Source organism: Nesoenas mayeri, assembly GCF_963082525.1.
Source record: "Nesoenas mayeri genome assembly, chromosome: 2".
Lineage (NCBI taxonomy): Eukaryota > Metazoa > Chordata > Aves > Columbiformes > Columbidae > Nesoenas > Nesoenas mayeri.
In genome coordinates, this window is record NC_137543.1 from 52,791,214 (window position 1) to 52,811,221 (window position 20,008).

General features: G+C 41.6%; 1 protein-coding gene across 1 annotated transcript in view; it reads right to left on the minus strand.

Annotated features, from left to right (window-relative positions):
• Nucleotides 1-20,008, minus strand: part of DLGAP1 (DLG associated protein 1) — a gene marked incomplete at both ends in the record, with an annotated part of 143,117 nt that overhangs the window by 92,337 nt on the left and 30,772 nt on the right. The window contains 2 exons of the mRNA XM_080338618.1: nt 350-590; nt 2,943-3,120. Of these exons, the coding sequence (XP_080194744.1) occupies nt 350-590; nt 2,943-3,120 (419 nt within the window). The remainder of the gene's footprint in view (nt 1-349; nt 591-2,942; nt 3,121-20,008) is intronic.

Below are 20,008 nucleotides of genomic sequence, written 5' to 3' on the forward strand. Positions count from 1 at the left end.
AGAGATTCTCCTCTCCTATGAAGAGCCAGCATATCTGCTAACCCAGAGCCTTCTTGTTCAGCCTTGCCAAATTGTGATTGCTCTTTTGGGAAGGAGAGTGAGAGGAGACATGACCTTGGACTTCCCTTCTATGTGCTTTTAGCCCAGAATAAATTCGCTTGGACATGGGAGGCACCATGACTGCATCAGCCTTGATCTGCACATAGTTTCAGGCTGATCAGTCTGTCCAGCTCCACGGTGAAACAGACTCTCTTACAGGCATGAAATCTCATCGTTGATCTGACAGAGCTGCACAGAAAGATACCTTCCCTTTCCACCACCCCTGTGGACTTCCCTTTTTGTTACTCACCAGTACTGCTCTGAATGGTCCTCACTGTGGTGGTTGTACGTGGAGGAGACGAGGACCGCAGCGATATACACTCATCATCCTGGGAGCAGCCCTTCTCAATGGCTCTGACGTAGCTGTGGCTTCTCATGCGGAAGCAGCCTGGCATGGGCAGATCCAGCGCCTCCACGGCCTGAGACTCCAGTTCACTGAACACCGACTCACAGACGGATTCAAACTGACCGTTCACTTCCATCTCACTCACCTGCAGGCAAAGACCGGGCAGATTCAGTACATCCCCTACTCCAGATAAACCTGTACAAACACTAACAAGCTACACGGGCACAATGGCCAACATCTATTAGAAGATCCATGAAAAATGGATGAATGGCACATAGACATATCCAATTTTACAAAGCAAGAATAGTTAAGGGAAAAAAATAATGTACAAAAAGGGGGGACAGAAGAACTAGGTAGAGATTCAGCAAAGTCCAGTCTCTTGGTTCCTGCCAAGACTGGTGGGAAGCTGGGAGTCCTCATAGCAGCATCTGGCTTATCTCACTGTGGGTCCACAGCAGAGCTTGAACATCTGGACATTATTATCATTACATTGAAAAACAAAAGTCACACTTCCTCTGGGAGGTAAGGAAAAAAGAAGGCAGCTTAACCCTGCTACCAAATCAATTCAACCCACAGGCAGTCACAGTGATAAACCTGAGCGGCTGGGAAGCTCAAGGGCAGAAGTGGTAACAAACAGTTGTGAGGGAGAGACTGATAAGGAAACTTCTTCCTCCTTTTCTGCAGGGCAAAAATGTTTGTATAACTACATCTCTGGACTAACTCCGTTGTCTGAGAGCAAGAGATGCAAGGGAATCCTTAGACCCTTTGTGGAGCAGACACTAGGTGGTGACAAAGACTTGCACTCACGCGTGTTAAAGAACATTCAAAAGCATGTGGGCCTTGCTGCAAGTCTTACGAACCTGGACACCTTTTACCTCAGCTTAATTAATCATGGAGACTCATGTTTCTAAACTGGGAACAGAGCCCTGGGCTTGGCATTAAAGCACAATAATTATCACTGTAGAAAACATGCACGTGGAAACCACCACTTGGGGATTTTGATAGTTTTCAAGTACGCGAAATGCAAAAGTTGCAAGAGAAGACTGTGTTCGGGTGGCAGAAAAAGAACATTAGAAATTCTTTTCCAGGATGGATTTTACCAAGAAAAATATGATGCCAAGTGTTTGTACACATAAATGAAAAGGAAAATCTCAAAGAGCAGGACATATGTTATCAAAGGGAAACTGCTTAAAAGAGCATGGAAGAGGAGTGGGTAGTACATCATAAAGAACAATCCCACAATGATGGAGAATAGCCATATCCCCGAAGAGACCTGAATTTCAGTGTTGTTTCCTCCTAGATACATCCTGACCCTCTTTCTAGACCATCAGTCCATACTCTACGCAAAGTATCTTACTATAAAATACACAGGTGAATAGTTTGAGGTTGCAATGCTCAAATATAGGATACTACAGAAATTCAACCTACGGCTCCATGCTGAAAGGCACATATATTTGTTACGGGCACAGATGAGGTCCTAGCATCAATGATGTTGCGCTCTTTTTTTCTCTTGGCAGTTCAATGAGTTGATATGCCATTAATAAAGGGCCAGTATCTGGCACCACAAATCCTGCCCTTTCTACTTCTGAACTTGTGTAAGAATTATCCAAGTATAAATTGTGTATAAATTATCCAAGTAATTTATCCAAATGTTCCACTTAAACAAACAAGCAAGAGGTCATACCAAGGAGTTAAAGGATTTAGCAGATGAACTACTGGCCCACTGCCCTGTGGAGTGCTGGCACTTTTGCATTTCTTTCAGATTGGTCCCTGACCAACTCAACTGTACAAGCATGCTGTATGCAAGGACAGGCTATTTTATAATGCTAAAAGCCATAAACTGAATGTTTCATGGCAGCCTTTATTATTTTTTTTTCTAGTTTAGAATGAGCATAAATATATTCTACTGAATTTCTAGGCAATAATATCTTTGCACTTAATATATATACTGCAACATTTGTACTATATGGGTGAAAAGTTCAGAGGTGCACAAGGTTAGGAATGTACATAATAGCATAAAGAAAGCTCTCAAAATTCTGATAAAGTGCTAATAAATTTGTGAAACACAAAATATGATGGAGCTAGACTTCCTTTAGCTTTTTACTCAGCATGTGAATATGTAGGTTTTTTTGGAGGCATTCAAAAAAATTTGATTTCAGAGAGTAAGCACTTAAGAGATCCTTAAGAGAACCCTGTTTAAAGACACTGTTGATGAGCACCTGTTTTTGGAAAAGAAAAATAAAAAATTAGACATGCTCCTTCAAACGAATTGCATGTTGTACCACTTATCCATTTGCAAAGGGCAGGTTAGGGTATTATCAAATGTTACCCTCTCAAAAACAAGATTGTGTGAAAACATTCCTGTTTTCTTTAAAACATTTTGAAAACGTGTGGCATGCAACAGCCTGATTGATTTCACTGGAAGTAAACTCAGCTTTCTTCTCTTGCAGGTGCTCGGCTGGTGTCCAGCATGCTGGCTGCTTTCTGGGTCACTCACCTGACTGATGGTGCTCATGGCTCTCATGTAGCTCTCATTGCGGGAGCGGAACTTGGGGGACGTCAGCAACCCTGCGGGGTCCAGGCTGTCCAGGCTCCTGTTGATGGAGACTTCACTCACTGCCCTCAGGTAACTGTGGCTCCGGATCTGAAGCTTTGGCGAGTGTTCGCTGGATATCCTGGGAGGTTTGGGGAAAAGGGAAAAAAAAGAAGAAGAAGAAGAAAAAAAGGAAAATATTTCATAAATCTAAATGACCTGACCAGGAGTGAGATAAAGACAGGAGAGGCCAAATAGTAAGATTGACTGCATGATCCTAAACACATCAGCTGAACATCCACTTCTCGAAATGCAGTTGGTAGGAACTGTAGGGGCTCTGTTCCTCTAAAGGGTTGTTCCTCTACAATGGGCGAATAGGGTGGGCAGATCATACACAACATGCAAAAGCCCTCATAGTGCATCTTAACCTGGGAAATCATTCAAGAACTTGGGGCACCTGGTAGGGTTTGATGTGCTTTGAATTTTGTTTTATTCCCAGCTTAAGCTCAAAGTTGAGATAACGTAGTCTAGTAACTTTGCATGGCTCTATGTCAAATTAGAAGTTTAAAAAACACAGTTGTATTTTTGAAGTGATAACATTCCCCAGCTTTCCAATACCAGTGACAGATGAGATGCTCAAGTAGTTAGAAACAAACAAACCAACCCCACAGGTAACGTGCACAAACTGCATTACTCTTGCCATATGTGCTTAGAGTCAGCTAGCAAAGGTTATAACGTGTAGCTACAATCCTCCACCTGTGAGATGCTTTATCCCCTGGAAATGCTGGCTAAGTGCTGTCTTCACAACCTGAGGCATCCTATAAAGATGTGAGTCACAAAAGATATCCATGTCATGTCTCTTTTGCAATACAATTTGTTTTGGGCATATTTGTTTTTAAACAATTATTCAATTAATAAAGTGTTGAAAGGGTGATTCTTCAATATTTTATTGGGATATCTTTAATATTCTCCAAGTATTACAAAGTAAACAAATTAAAATATTAGCGACATTTTCAATTTAAAAATGTAAATCTCACATGGATGTTTGCAGGTATAAGAAAGAAAAATCTGTAAACTAATTACAGGCTTAATCTTGGTCCCATAGTCTTTAGAAACACACACACAGCTGACCTGAAAGAAGAGAATCCATTTTATGTCTAATTCTTCATGCAGATATTTTGTGTTCAAGTAGGTAACAATGGTAATTAGCATGAGCAATTCCCAGTGGCATGCACAATTCTAGTAATAGTCAACGTTTTTTAAGAGGACAATTCCATTGTGTAATCGCACACCTAAGTAGTTCAGAAACTGGGTCTGTTTCTGAATGGTACGATATTGTAATAAAAACTAGGTCATCTCTACAACACCATATTCTCTGGTTGCTAATTACCTGGTTAATAAAAATACGTAAACTTATGCTAATTACTCAATATTCCTGTCACAAGATAGAGCCTTTGCTTGCCATTTTCAGTGTGTGTATGCTGCAATACTTACAACAGCCATATTCAAATGCTTTGAGCCCTTACGTTACTTGATTCCAGATGCCAAAAGTAAAAAGCTTTTAGAAATCAAAATCAGTGCTCCAAACTCAAAAAAAAAAGGAAGAGAAAATGATGAAAATTTGAATGATACTAGCACTTAGCTACAACATTTTGATAACTAACACTAACCATGGAACTCTTGGAAAAAAATTTTTGTGTGTTATTTGATAAAGGAATAAAATATAAAAAAGATAAAATAGAATGAATAATTCAACAGATAATTTTTGCACTTCCTGAAATGCGTTTCTTAAATTAACTCAAAATGTATTTTATGAATATGTTGTGAACAGTTTGCTGCCAATGTGTGACATGCAAAATTCAAATATGCTTGATTAGCTGCCAGTTAGTCAAATACGTCACCTGGGGCTGTTGCTGTTCACTGATGAGCTGAACTCACAACAAGACTGCAGCACATCACTAAATACAGTGCACAGATATTGCCAGGCAGAAATCTTCAAGTGCTGAGGCAGGTGCCCTTTAAAGATTGGAACCAGCATGACAGGATGCAGGCACCCATAGCAGCAAGATTTTGCTGTGACAGCTAGAGTACAGATCAGATCAGATGCTCCCAGTGTCACGGGAAGCCACCACAAAAGGTATAGAAATTAGTTTTCTGTATGCATTAGTGTTGCATAACTATGTTTTTCTGACTCTGCTTGAAACAAAGGCATCCATCCATGAGAGTAAATGTTCCTCTGTTGTTTCAAATGTGGGTGGTCAGCACAGCTGCCTTCTTTTTCTGCCTAGTTTTCCTCCTGACTATACAACTGCCCAGTTTAGCACATGTCTAGAACCATATTTTACAGGTGGCCACTCATCTTAGCCTGCACGTACCTCCCATCTGTTGTATAAAACAGACCAGGATATTGGCAGCTGTTGGAGGACGTGGCTCCTTGCTTACTGTTTGCTACCATCACTGTTTCACTAGCAATGAGTGAGAAGAAAGTATTTAAAATGTAGACGCAGAAATATCTGAAGGTTTGCATTTTTGATGATTACTAGTGCTTTTATAGCTGTGTAATAAATCATCGCTATATTCTACAGTACACTTTAATGAACAGCTGAAATGCCACTGGAAATTCTGAAAACATTCCATTTAAAAATAAATCTGGCTGTGTATGACAGGGGAAGATCTGAATGTCTAATTTATTTTCTTAGAGTTGCTATTACCAGTGACCTGTAATGAAAATATTATTTTCTTCCTTAAGAGTTCAACTCCATCTTCTGTTTCATCGTCTACATTACCTAAACTTCTGTTTGTGACATCATAATTTCCACAACTAAGTAGGACAGACAAGAGACTGAGAGTTTGCGACAACTCTTTGGCCAATACAAAACAGTCTGTTATCTCAGCTCACTGCACTGGATATGTTAAGTGGCGGAAGAGGGATGTGAATTATTAAAAACCTTGAACGAGCTCCTCAAGCATGCCCCATCACCTCTGTGCTGCAGTGCCTGCTGCTGTGTCACTGGGCAAGCGCTGAAGGGTGGCCCTGAGCTCAGTGCCAGAACATTTTCAGAGGGGATTATACACAGCTCGCCCTCACTGCTATGGTGAAAGAGACATTTTGAGTGGGAGGCTTCTAGTCCCTTGTGGATACACGATGTGATGTTGTTGGTTGAAGCAGCATTCAGGGAGCTTGCAGCGCATGGAGAGCCAGTTGTGCTTTGGGGCCGGGCCGTCCCCTAAGGCATCATGCTGCATTCACAGGTGTCAGGTCCCCAAACTGGCTGCACCATCCTTTTTTGCCCACACTGCTGCCCTTGCCCCAGGCCTCACCCCAGGGAACAGGAGAGCAGCCACAACAGGAGGAGTAGTGCTGCTAGACACGCTTCTCGAGAACCATGGCAAGAGACATCAGGAGAAGATCATAGAATCATAGAATAGTTTAAGTTGGAAAGGACCTTTGAAGGTCACCTAGTCCAACCCCCCTGCCATGAGCAGGGACATCTTCAACTAGATCAGATTGCTCAGAGCCCCGTCCAGCTTGGACTTTAATGTTTCCAGGGACTAGGTTTCTGCCACTCTGTTGGCTGCTGTTGCAAGTGTCCCAAGGGGACTGACCAGAAAAGGAACCAGTTCTGTACTGAGGTGGGTGGAAATGGAGTTTGCTGAGTCCTGGTGGAGAAATTGGCATTCTGTGATTCTGTGAAACAAAGGTCCCCCTGGGTAAGGGAAGGCGAAGGCCTCTGATCCACACTGAGCCTCAGAGAAGATTGAGATACTCTGCCTCTGAGGGTAAAACACTAGTGAAAGCCTGTGAAGGGCTCTGAGTGGCAGGACAGTGTTCATTTAACCAGAAAAATCATTTTAGCAAAGCAACTAAAACAGATGATCGTGTAGGTGTGTAAAGGAAATCTTTAAGCTACCTTTCCATACTGCCCTTTGGTTTCTGCTCTGTACCGTTCACTCATACCGAGGCTGATTCTCCTGTTTTTGTTCAAATACGGAAATGAAAAGGTTTAAAAAGCACACACCTAACCACCCCTACCACTGTTGCAACATGCATGTTCATAAATACATTTAACCAACTGTTACAGATGTGTTTATTTATACAGTCTTAATTCAGATGGAAACATGTTTTGGCCCCTAATTTGCCTAATTGACTATTTGCAGAATAAGGAGCTGGTCAGCATTAGTAAGTATGGGAGAAGCTAAGCTTAGCTCATTTGCTGTGCTTTGTACAGGGAAGTCTGAGACAGAGGCAGGAAAGTCTGAGCCCAGTGCTTGACTCAGGTGATGGTCCAGGAGGAATGAAGGGGAAAGAAAACTATACACTGTCTTCACATACTGCCTTGTCATTTCTGACTTCTATATTCTGGCCATAATTTTGCTCATTCAAGTATATATCAGAGGCTCTAAAGCACAGTGTTAGCAGATTAAAAGCGAAACAGCTTTGAATATATTCCCAGGAGCATTCCTTTGCCTTCAAAATGGCTTTCAAATGCCAAAGAGAAGGTAGACAACAGGGATTTACAAGAACAGGAAAGTTTAGTTTCAAACATCTCTTTTTAGTTTCAAACATCTCATCCTAAATTATTAGGAAAGCAAAATGCACTCCGTCTTATATGCACTCTTTATGAAAAACACTTTCATTTATTACATTTCATTTCTGAATGAAAAAAGGGAGAGACAAAACTGACGATGGCCACTTTTTTTCCCCCTTTGGGCCAGACATTAATATAAAAAAGTGTTACAATGAAATACAGTCCTAAGACTGTATTGTCTTCTGAAAGTTCAGCATTCAGATTCATAGCACAAAGTGCGGTGTTGTGCCAGATGGGTGCTGTGCTATGCCAACAAAAAATGACGAAGCAAAATAATGTGAAAGTCCAGAAACATGTCCTGAATACTTCTATAAGCCAGCAGAGAAGTGTGCTAAAATTTGCCTTCAAACAAGCAGAAAGCCCCCAATAACATGCACACCCAACCCAAAACCTAGAAAAAAAAACACCCCAAAGCATCCCTATTGCTAAATGTCCCAGATGTCATTTTTGTAGCCTACAATGGACAGCTTAGTTCTCCAGGGCTTAGTTACCCCAGACTGAATGCCCCACCCCTGGTGTGGCTGATGAGAATATCCAATGTACATCTGTGTGCTTAATTTTCTTTGCATTTCAGTGTTGCTGGAAGGTAGAATAATACAGTGCAGTCTGACACAAGGTAAACACTGAAGGACATCAGGGAAGAATATGTACAGAACAAAGTCATTCAAGTACATCCGTCTGATCCAGGTCATGATAGGGGTCACCAGCCTAGGGTAATTTGATCATGTTGACACCTATGTTCTGCTGCTTTTTCAGTGCAGTGAACACAAATCTGTCATGCTACCAATGGAGACAAGGGCAGCAAATAAACAGTTTTGAGCATTCTTCCTCCTCACCTGGGATTTTTCTGGGTTTTGAAGATCTCATTTTCTGGTTTTGTTTGTAATCAAGTGAACCTCCTCATGGGGATTTCCTACCTCGAAGCTAAAAAAAAATAATAAAACCTGTCTTCAAGTCCTTGGTGTGTTGCTAAAGAGCCAAGTGTGAGAAAGAAAAATATAAAACTTTAAGACAACCAGAAAAAGTTCATCTGCTGAAGAGCGGTTCAATGTTATCAGTACAAAATAGGCATCTGCCTCCTTTTGTGTTATAAAAGATTGCGCTGATGACACTGCATATCATCCTCACTGCATGGACCAGCAAACACATACCACAAAGCTGCATGGGACATGCCAGTGTCACAAGGTTTACACAGGGTGAGAAGAGGCAGAAACTGCAGTATGGTGTATCTGTCTCTCTGCTTGATTTTACAGATTCTGGTAGGGCTGCAGAGGAAAGCACTTTAAAAAAAAATCCAGAAGTCCATGCAGTTTGGTGTCACACAGCTCTCTAATGTGTCTATCTCCAGCTGCTGTTTTTTTGAGTGAGCACATGGTGTCCTGCCAGAGAGCTCCTGTTTGTTTGATAGAGGGCAGCAGGAACGGGGTCAACATTTTTTAGTAGCAAATGCTTCTAGAAAGCCCAGTCCCTTTTAAACCTCTCCACATCTGGCTACTTCAAAATCAGCCATGAAACCACTTTGTTGTGATTTTATTACAAACCTTCTTCCCTTTCAAAGGACATGGGATCATTGGGTTGTTTTATTTCTTTTTGGAACGTGGGAGTGCTGAGGTTGTATGACTATGTTTCAAGAGCACCCTTAGCCCTGAAAAAGTGTTAAAATGTTAGCAGACAAAGCTGACTACTGCATAAAAATTCACATATACATTGAAACAAACCTTCCCTTTTAAGTCAAAGACTGTCTCAGATGCTGTGTACAAAAAAAAAATAGTCTAATGAATTGAAGGAACCTTGCCACTGACATGCTGTGTCTTCTCCCTGCTTTCTAGGCACGGTGAAAAAACAGAGCACAGCATGGAAAGGGCACATAATGCCATATGCAATTGAGTTGGTAAAAGAAGCAGATGGAAGATAATGCAGTCAGACATTATACAATTATCTCTAACCAGAAATCTGGTTTACATGTGGGAGCTGATTTCCAGCTTTAGAAGAGTGGCTTTCCTCTCAGAAGACCCTTGGAGGAAAGCTATGGCCTTCACATTCTTGGTTATTTCAGTGGTTAGTGACATGCTACACCACTTAGACACCCACAGGTCTATGGGGATGGATGGGATCCACCCAAGGGTACTGAGGGAGCTGGCAGAGGTGCTCATTAAGCCACATTGCATCACTTATCAGCAGTCCTGGCTAACCAGGGAGGTCCCAGTTGACTGGAAGTTGACAAATGTGACACTCATCTACAAGAAGGGCCAGAAGGACGATCTGGGAAACTACGCGCCTGTCAGTCTGACCTCGGTGCTGGGGAAGGTTATGGAGCAGATAATCCTGAGTGCCACCACATGACATGTAGAGGACAAGCAGATCCAGGATCAGACCCAGTCAGCACAGGTTTATGAAAGGCAAGTCCTGCTTGACCAGCCTGATCTCCTTCTGTGATGAGGTAACCTGCTCAGTGGATACGGGAAAAGCTGTGGATATTGTCTACCTAGACTTCTGTAAAGCCTTTGACACTGTTTTCCACAGCATTCTCGTGGAGAAACTGGCTGCTCATGGCTTGGAGTGGCATACTCTGATGGATAAAGAACTGACTGGAAGGCTGGGCCCAAAAAGTTGTGGTGAATTGTGTCAAATTCAGTTGGTGACTGGTCATGAGTGGTGTTCCCCGGGGCTCAGTACTGAGACCAGTTCTGTTCAATCTCTTTATCAATGATCTGGATGAGGGGGTCGAGTGTATCCTCATTAAGTTTGCATATGACACCAAACTGGGTGGGAGTGTTGATCTGCTGGAGGGTAGGGAGGTCATACAAAGGGATCTGGACAGGCTGGATCATTGAGCTGAGGCCAACTGTATGAGGTTCAACTAGGCCAAGAAGTGCTGGATCCTGCATTTGGGTCACAACAATCCCAGGTAGTGCTACAAGCTTGGGGAAGAGTGGCTGGAAAGCTGCCTGGCAGAAAGAGATATGGGGGTGTTGATTGACAGCTGGCTAAGCCAGCAGTGTGCCCAGGTGGCCAAAAAGGCCACCAGCATCCTGGCTTGTATCAGGAATAGTGTGGGCAGCAGGACTAGAGTAGTGATTGTCTCTGTGTACTTGGCAGTGGTGAGGCCCCACCTTGAACCCTGTGTTGAGTTTTGGGTCCCTCACTACAAGAAAGACATTGAGGTGCTGGAGAGAGTTCAGAGAAGAACAATGAGGCTGGTGAAGGGTCTGGAGCACAAGTCTGATGAGAAGTGGTTGAGGGAACTGGGGCTGTTTGGCCTGGAGAAAAGGAGGCTGAGGGGAGACCTTATCACTGTCTACAACTACCTGAAAGGAGGTTGTAGCATGGAGGGTGTTGGTCTCTTCTCCCAAGAAGCAAGTGATAGGACAACAGGGAATGACCTCAAGTTGTACCAGGGGAGGTTTAGATTGGGTATTAGGAAAAACTTCTTCATGGAACGGGTTGTCAGGCATTGGAACAGGCTGCCCAGGGACATGGTTGAGTCATCATTCCTGGAGGCATTTATAAGACATGTAGATGTAGAACTTAGGGACATGACTTAGTGGTGGACTTGGTAGTGTTAGGTTGACAGTTAGATTTGATGTTCTTAAAGGTCCTTTCCAAGCTAAATAATTCTCTAGTGAGGCTCAAAAGTCATCCACAGTCTGCTCAGATTAAAATCTTATTTTAGTTATTTACTTATTTCAGTCTGCTAGCCAGCCACCTGAGAGTACGTGTTTGAGGGCAAGCCCTCCAAGAAGGAGGGAAGGAGATGGCTCCATGCCTGATGAGACGTAGCTTTTGGCATTGGACGTAGACTGCTTCACCATCATTTCTGTAACTGCTGCTATTATCGTAAGTGAATCAAATAATACTGCCATTTTTCTCCTCTTGGGTGTCTGGTAACACACTCAACACATCCTCTCTGCACACCTGCAGATCTGCACTTCTGATACATCGTGGCAACAACTGAAGTTTGAGACTCAGTCTATGTTAATATTAAGCTTACGTCTACTCAGAATGCTGAGAGACAGCTTTTTTATTTAATTTTTTTTTAACCTCAGAGTATCTGAGATCAAGTTTCCCCATTGCAGTCCTTGTGCTATTCTACAAAAATCACAGTGTCCACAAACTCAGACCTCACCTGCTTAAGTTAATTTTCAGGTCTCCCTAATTCATGTGTTAAAAGTTTGACTAATTCTGCCAGTAGGAAAACCCAAGAACTACAGCTCTCTGCCAAACCGCGGAGGGAAAGCAGTTACGTTTCAGGAATGTCACCCGGCTGCGTGCTGAGCTGGCTGAAGAATCAGCCCTCCCTGCTCAGTGGTTTGTAAGGGAGCCATGGCTGGCTCCCGGGAGTGGGAGGAAAGCACTCCAGCTCAGCTAAAAGGCATCTTCTGGGCAGACTTCCCATAACTGAAAGTCCTCCTGTGTTACTCCAAGTTACAATATTGGGCAGTATTTATCTAGAAATAATGTTTTCCAGTAAATACTAAAAAAGTATTTGCTGTTGAATGCCACTGCAGTGTTTAAGAACATTTTTTCCCTGACAAATTGCAATGCATTTTCAGTGTTCAGTGACCTCAGTTCCACATGGACCTGAAACCAGGTGACTGTCACCCACATGCTGCATGGCCATGAGCCTGCACGCCCTGCCACGTGCCTGCTTCTGAGTCACCTAGCTCAGAAAGACATTTTCAAACACCCTGTCTAGATCTGTATAAACATCTTCCAGTGAGATTAGTAACTCATCTTAGTTTTGCAAGTCAACACCGTTACTCCAAAACCTTCTCATAAGTAATCAGCCACCTGCATTTTCCAAAAATGCATTTTATATATGCAGCATTTTTTCCACTTCCTATTCAGTCTTCTGCCATTTCAAAAGTTTCAGATACCTATTAAAAAAAAAAAAAGTACATTCAAAACCAGCTGTACAGATGTGTAACACAAATCAAACTATTAGAGAACTCTGAAAAGCAAGTACATTTTAAAGCAATGAGAAGGGTAGGCTAGTAATTCTATAAGGGAGAAGGGAAGAATCCCAAGTCCATCTGAGCTAAGGCACTGAGCTCACCTTCTTCTCTGAGTAACAGTACTAACTCCAAATGAATGCTTGAAAAAACAAGATTCAATACAGGGCCAAGCACACCATGGACAAATACTTTAAGTATCTCACCCACTGCGGGCACACATTATGTCTTGATAACACCTGCAAATTGTTCACCTGTGCTGGTGGTGACTCTGGATTTTCTCTCCTCTCTTGATGAGTTCATTTTGAAAGATCATACGTGTGCTCTTACTAAGTGGCTATTTCAGTATTCTCTCTTTTAGCTGGTTTGTATTTGAAGAACACTCAGTAGCTTAAAGTGCCTGAAGAGAGACTCCTTTTTCTTCTTTTTTTCTAAGCAAGTACTTCTAACTTATTACATTTTTGTTTCTCTGCAGACATCAGGGATGTGGTGACTTGAAATCCAATCTACTCCTGACAGCACAGGGAGGGATGAGAAGACAGAGCAGTGACCTCCTGGATAACTCTACAGCCATTTTCTCAAGCTGGATAAGTATAGCTTGGAGCTCAGATATGACTTGCAGCCATCCCTTCCTGATAAAGAAAAATAAATGATTTTTGGGGAAACTGTTCAAATAGAGTTATCACTGAGTAAGATAAAACCGTTCAACTTCTCTTGTTGTGTCAAAGAAGCTGGCAATACTAATGTTTCTTCTATAATTTTATTTAATGTCTAGAATATAAGTAAATGAAAAAGAATGGTGTGCAGTAGAGTTTCTGGCAAATTCTCCACTGATTCTCTGGGCAGCAGTCTCTGCTGCTATAGGAGATTTTCCCTTTTATCACTGATATTGAACAGCAAAAGCGATACCTCAAGATCAGGGAGTCTTTCCCTCTATGCAACTTTACCCATTCCTCAGAAACAAAAGCAGCTGATACAACTTTCCTATCAGGTGCTTTTACACCAAATGAAATCCCTCAAAAGAAACTCAGATAATAATAATAAAAAAACCCCAGCTGTCCATGTGTATTTTATAACTCCATCTTTCCATTGCAAAGACTTTTCAGTTTTGCTTTGCTGTGATTACAAAAACACTTGTCCGCTGTGCTGAGATACAACATGAAGTGATAAGCTGTTAATTCAGATATGTGTGAAATATATTGTGTCTTGGCCAATTGGCTTGTCACTGATTTTATGAATGGGGCCAAAGCACTGAATACCTTGAGGTAGAAGTCTGCTGTTGATTTCCATTATGAAAACTTTTCCAATAAATAGAAGTTTGCTCAAAAGATGCAAAATTACACTTAAAACACAGTAAAAAAATAAAAAAACCCACACAACAAAAACCAGATGCCTTCTGTGTCATAAGTTATCATTGGGTCAAACGTGTATAGAATGAGTCCTGATTAAGTAGAACTAATTATATTTTGGACTATGAGAAAGCAAAAGAAAAAGATGTCTTGAGAGACCTGCATAATGGTGCCAAATCCAGACAGGGAATGAAAGGGATTTTTTTTTTTTAATTATTTAAAATAGTTATCTTTTAATCCCATGAAAAAGAAATGCCCTGAAACATTTCTTTGGGTCTCGCAGTAGAGGAATGGCGAACAAGTTCTCATGCCATTCATCATGCTGTTAGTGTCAAGTGCAATGATTCAGATAGACAATAAAGATGTAAAAAACATTTCCAAAGAGTGGATGTTCTTCAGGTTTGAGAATTTTAAAAGGGATTTTGCACCTCATTTTAAAGGAAGAAAGCATTTAAAACCATGGGCAATGGGCTGTGGCTCATGAGTTCAGATTTCAGTGTTGACAGAAATTTGCTCTGTGACCTGGAGGAAAAGTCATATAAACGGTCAGGCTCAGTAAACAGGTATTCCCTCTAGTACTTCTCAGGTGGCTCTGTGATGCTGAATTAAAGTCAGCAAATAGGACTGAGGTTCTTTGATGGTAGAGAATAGCATCACCATATTTTTGTTATATTACTGGAGGCAAGATGAACAGAATGACTGAAGTAATAAACTTTAGCCCCAGAGACAGATATCATTCATAAAGCAGAACAACTGGTTAATAAAGAGTAAAGAGTGTTTGGTGTGATGGTCAAAAGGTACTTTAGAAGAAATGCATTTTTCGATTAAAGCCATTTATTGACTATGGATGGTGATTTACGATATCATCTCAAGTCAATGGTTTTGCTGAACTCCAGCCTAATAAAACTTCAGTGACCTATGGAAATGCTTAATGCCTAAAATGTTAATTTCAAGTAAAGCCTACTGAAACCTGTATTAGTTTCTCAAGCCTCACAACTCTTATGAGAGGTGTTGCAATTATGCCCTGAAGTTGAATAACTTAATAGAGCCATAGGAGTTAATACCCTCTTCCTTAGATGACCTCTTCCTTAAATGGCTGTTGTATTTATAGCAGCCACTTTTACTGCTTGGATTTTTTGTCACCTTGATTAAGAAACTAGCAACATTATGATAATATATTAATCCATTTCTTATTGCTGGGAGCAACAGAACGGAGACTTGTTTGATGGTGTTTGTACACCAGCAGGTCTTTGAGTGCAGGTGGGATGCACAGGGCCACCTTCAAAGGTCTGCTCAGCCTCCTGGGACTCTGGCTTCTCCTGTGATGGGCCAGGTAAGGGCCAATTTGTCAACCCTCCAACTAAGTAGGTGTGGGTTGCTGCTAGGCAAAATTAAGTGGAGCATTCCAGCTCTGCAACACCTTTACATTTTCCTGAGCTATCTACAAAGGGATGTGTTTAGTGTCAATGACATGAACATACCTGAGCTGTCCACTGGTTTATGGGCATGTGCTGACGCATCCAGGTAGATGGAGGAAGCACTAATATCCTGCTCATTGTCCCCAGTATTGCACCATGAATAGACAATCTAAGCTGCCTCAAATTAATCACTTTTTTTCTTTTTTTTTTTTTTTTCAGTTCAGCATGTATCAGAGATCAGGTGGGACAAATTGCCTTGATTTGGTGTAATGTACTGTGTGGAATCACAGAAATGCAATACAAGTGGGGCAATCTTTATGTGACTGCTACCGGGAATCACGTAATATAATGTACAGAAGGGACTGGGAAAGATTGAGAACACAGTAGAGGCCACCTTGAAAAACTGAAAGGCTGGTCACGTAACATAGTCACGGATGTGTGCACAGAGGCACCACAGATTACCAAGCAGGCAGGGAGCTGGAGGATGCTGGCCTGAAAAAAGTAAGTCTCTAGTAGCTAAGCTAATGGAATAATTCCTCGAGATGTTAATAAAGAGCTCCATTTATTCCCACTGGATGCAGCCAGCCACTAGAGGGAGGAATAATCTAGTGCTGCCAATAATTGCTATTCATTACGCTTCTGCAATGCATTATGTTTTTCTTAAAGCTCATCTCATAAGGCTTGCAAACCTTTCCAGTTAAAGGACAAAAACCTTTGAGTTTTCACAGTTGGTGAAGAAAGCATAAAACTACAAAGTTCAAGGACTCAAGAAACCAAAAGCATATAAAAAAATGCTGCACATCTGTTATTTCTTAGCATATATTCTGATTTTTACAGTCCAAATGAATTGTGGACCTGATTTCCAACTAATTAGGATTCATAGGGCAATTTGATTTCAGCATATCATTACAAAAATGGCAGGATATAAAACTTTTTTATGTGCTTTTCATGAATGAAGGTATTTTTCTTTGTGACTAGAAAGGGCAGATCAGCACTGGGGTTGAAAAGGGAATTTTTCTTCTGTACAGAAACTGGCAACTTGCTAAAAATGTTACTTTCACATTCTTTAAGAATAAAGCTATTTGAAAGCAGAAATCAAAGAAAAGCTCAACACAATAAAACACACTCAATGACTGTATTACCAGTCTTGCTCCTTTCACTACAGATAGCTATGCTAAATATCCATTTATAGCAGGAAGGAAGCAATTTGGATAAGTGAAGGCAGGCTTTTGTGTGTACAGCTATTCACTACTCACTAATGAGAAGATATTTAGTAACAGGAAATTGCTAAATAAAAATTAAAAGTTGTTTTTATCTAAAGATAAACAGGTAATTAATTAGCTAGGTAATTGCTAGACGTTTAGCAGTTCAAATCTCAGAGTTTTGCTGAAGGTCTGTTATTGGGTAAGTTTGAGTCACATTTTTTTTCTCAGCTTAGACAAATTCCGCTTAAGATAACAGGCCTTTCCAAGCAGGGAAAAAAAGCTCAAATTTAAACTCAGCAGGAAAAAAATGGATCAATATTCCTTATAAGACTGTGGCAAGCTCATGGATAATGTGTTGTGAGAGCACTAAGATCTTGGGATGTAGGTAGAAAACTGCTCCTCCACTAGCTCACGTGGATTTTACTGTCCCTGCCTGCACCATGCGCTTAGTGGGCGATTAGGCTGCCATCAGTATGAGACCATCAATGCTGCGGTCTACCCTCTTCAAAGAAGAGAAATAAGGAGACAGTAACAGAGACAAATGTTTTTCACAGCCTTCCAAATGGTTTGTCCTCTGAGAATTCACATGTTTTCCAGGAATAGACATGCACAAAGCATACAGTGGGAACTCCTTTCACTCAGCAAAACTGTGATTTTCAGCCTGTGTGCTGTATTTGCTTCTCTGTGCAGCACATACCATGGCAGCTCAGGCTCTGAGATATATTAAAATATCTTTTCCCAGTTCTGAAGTCCTTCCCCATGGGGAAAAAAACCAAAACAATCAACCCCAAACCATTTTAAGATTCCCTTCTGCTGTAGTGTGAAAGGTAACAAATATAAAGAAAATTTATAGAGATGTGAGTGGGAAGTTCTGCATTAGGGTATGCAGGCAGGGCACAGAGGGAAGAGGAGAGGCAGGACTAGCTGAAGAGAAGCATGACTGTCTATCATTTATCCCCTGTGAAAGTATATGAATCACCTCTGGGACATATGTCAGCAATGGGCGTGGGCTGCATGGTGGTAAGAGAGGGGGAGATGTGTCAAGTTATGAGAAAACCGTACCTGTGCATTTCCACAGACAAAGCAAAATGCAACACGAGCTACTGTTACTCCTAGGAGTAGTGAATTCCCCTTTGGACTTTCACATAGCATGAGGAGACCGAATATGTACAGCAGGTGGAAAGAGAGAAAAGAGCATCCTGGCAGCAGAATGCACATGGGAAGCACAGTTGAAGAGGAACTACAAGAACTAACCCTTTCATCCCTGCCTGAGGTCTTGCCAGCCTCTGCAGCTCTTCCTCCAGCAGGGAAGTATGAGGATGACTTAACTTCTTCCCTATGCTGTGCCTCGCTGCTCGTGCAATATGGTGGGGCTCTTCCCAGGGATCTTGGTGAGCATGAATCATAGATCATAGAATGTCTTGAGTTGGAAGGATCATGAAGTCCAACCCCTGTCCCTGCATATGACAACCACAAAATTCATATCATGTGTCTGAGGGCATTGTCCAATCACTTCTTGAATGCTGTCAGCCTTGGGACCATGACTACGTCTCTGAGGACCTTTTTCCAGTGCTCCACCACACTTTGGGTGAAGAACCTTTCCCTAATGTCCAACCTGAACCTCCCCTGGCACATCTTCCTGCCATTCCCTTGGGTCCTATCATTGGTCACCAGAGAGAAGAGATCAGTGCCTAAAGGCACTTATTATCCCTTTTTACCCCAAACTGAAGATCCAGCTGGGAAGAGGCCTGGCAGGGAGCAGCAGTGGTGGGGTGCCCAGAACTTATCCCTTGGTCCCTGCTACTGAGGCCATTGCCTACCTTCCATGGAGGAACAGCACATAGGTGTGGGGGCCAGAGTCTGCCACCACACCTAAGAGTCTGGCAATTTCAGTCCTTCATTTTAATCGCTCGACTGATTTTCCCCTTCCCTACAGGAACAACACGAGCCAGATGCTTGTTCCAGGTGCACCCCTCATGCTCTTTTTAGACCTGAGGAACATTGAGCAGCCAAATCATACCTTAGAGTGCTCCTGAACTATAATTAACCTTAGTGTGTCATTTTATGGACGAGAAAGCTGTTAATTTTGCCTGAATTCAAAAGAACTTCGAAGAACAGTGGCAAGATAATATTTTTAACAAGCAGTTTGATTAATTCATGGCAGAGGTTATCATCCCATTGTGTTGGGTAGGAGGCTGACATTTAAAATTCTGTATATACTTTGCCAGGGGGGAGAAAAAAACCTCTGTAGCTCAGATTTTAAACACTGCACTTGAGACATGTAAACAACGCACTGCAGAATCCAGTGCTGAGGACCCAGATCCCAATTTCACAGTATTCCTAAAGACTTTCAGAGAAACAGCCAACAATAATTTTTCTGTGCCTTGTTCCCATTAAGTCTCATGCTTTATGGAAAAAAATCAGTGTTGATTTTGAGTATGGCACATACCCCGCCATGGAGCAGAACGACCTCCCAGTGGGTATCTCAGGGCCACACTGGGGGCAGTGGGTGGCCCAGGGAGCAGAGCAGGGGGGTTACATTCACCTTAGCCCTACGCTGGATAATATCTAACCTTCTCATTCTGGCTGGCTTCAGTGCTGCCCGATAGAAGGACTCAGGGAGTAATTGTGAAACATTGGATAGTACAATAAAAACTAAGACTCAACTCAGAAGCAAGCATTTACCTGTTTTTGACTACAAAAAGACTAATTTTACATTTTCTTTCTAGAAATATAAATATTGTATTTGTGAGAAGGGATTAGATTAAACAAATATTTATAATTAAAAAATATTTTAAAACAGGCTTGTAAATAAGCATCAAGTAGTTCTAAAATCAGTTTTAAATATTACTTTACATGACAATTTTATTTCATCCTCTTCTTTAAAAAAGATGTTCCTTAAAAATAAAGATTCTTCCTCTATGTATTATTTATTGTTGTCTATTATGGACATGATTTGAAAGAGGTATATAAAATGAAGCACATAATCTGAAAACATATTCAAAATATGAAGAATCTCTGCAACAGCAATGTCAAACTACAGCCTTGTTTTTAAAGAGGCATCTGTTCAGGTGATTCATTGTTTGTATGAACTTCAAATGGATTACTTTGTTATTCTTTGGGCTGTCGCCCTTAAGGGAACTAGATACATTAAATAACAAGCTACCATTATGTGGACATACTGATTTGGAGAACAGGGGAAGGAAATATAGTCATAACATACAATTTCAATAGAAAATGAGGGCTTGTCAGTCTGCCAGAGGCAAAACACTCAGGCAGATACCGCAGTCATCACAGAGATATAACAAATCTGATTAACTCGTCTGGAGAAGGAACAATTAGAGATGATAGGATGAGGCCTCCTTGGCATTCACGTGTGTTTGCACAGGGATCAGTGCACAAGGGCTGCCTGACCACTGGTCGATGGCGAGGGCACCTCAGCTGCCAGGCTGTGGTCATGAGCTACCGTGACAACTTCTGTCTTGAGAACTGGAGCACGGAGCAAGCCCACTTGCTG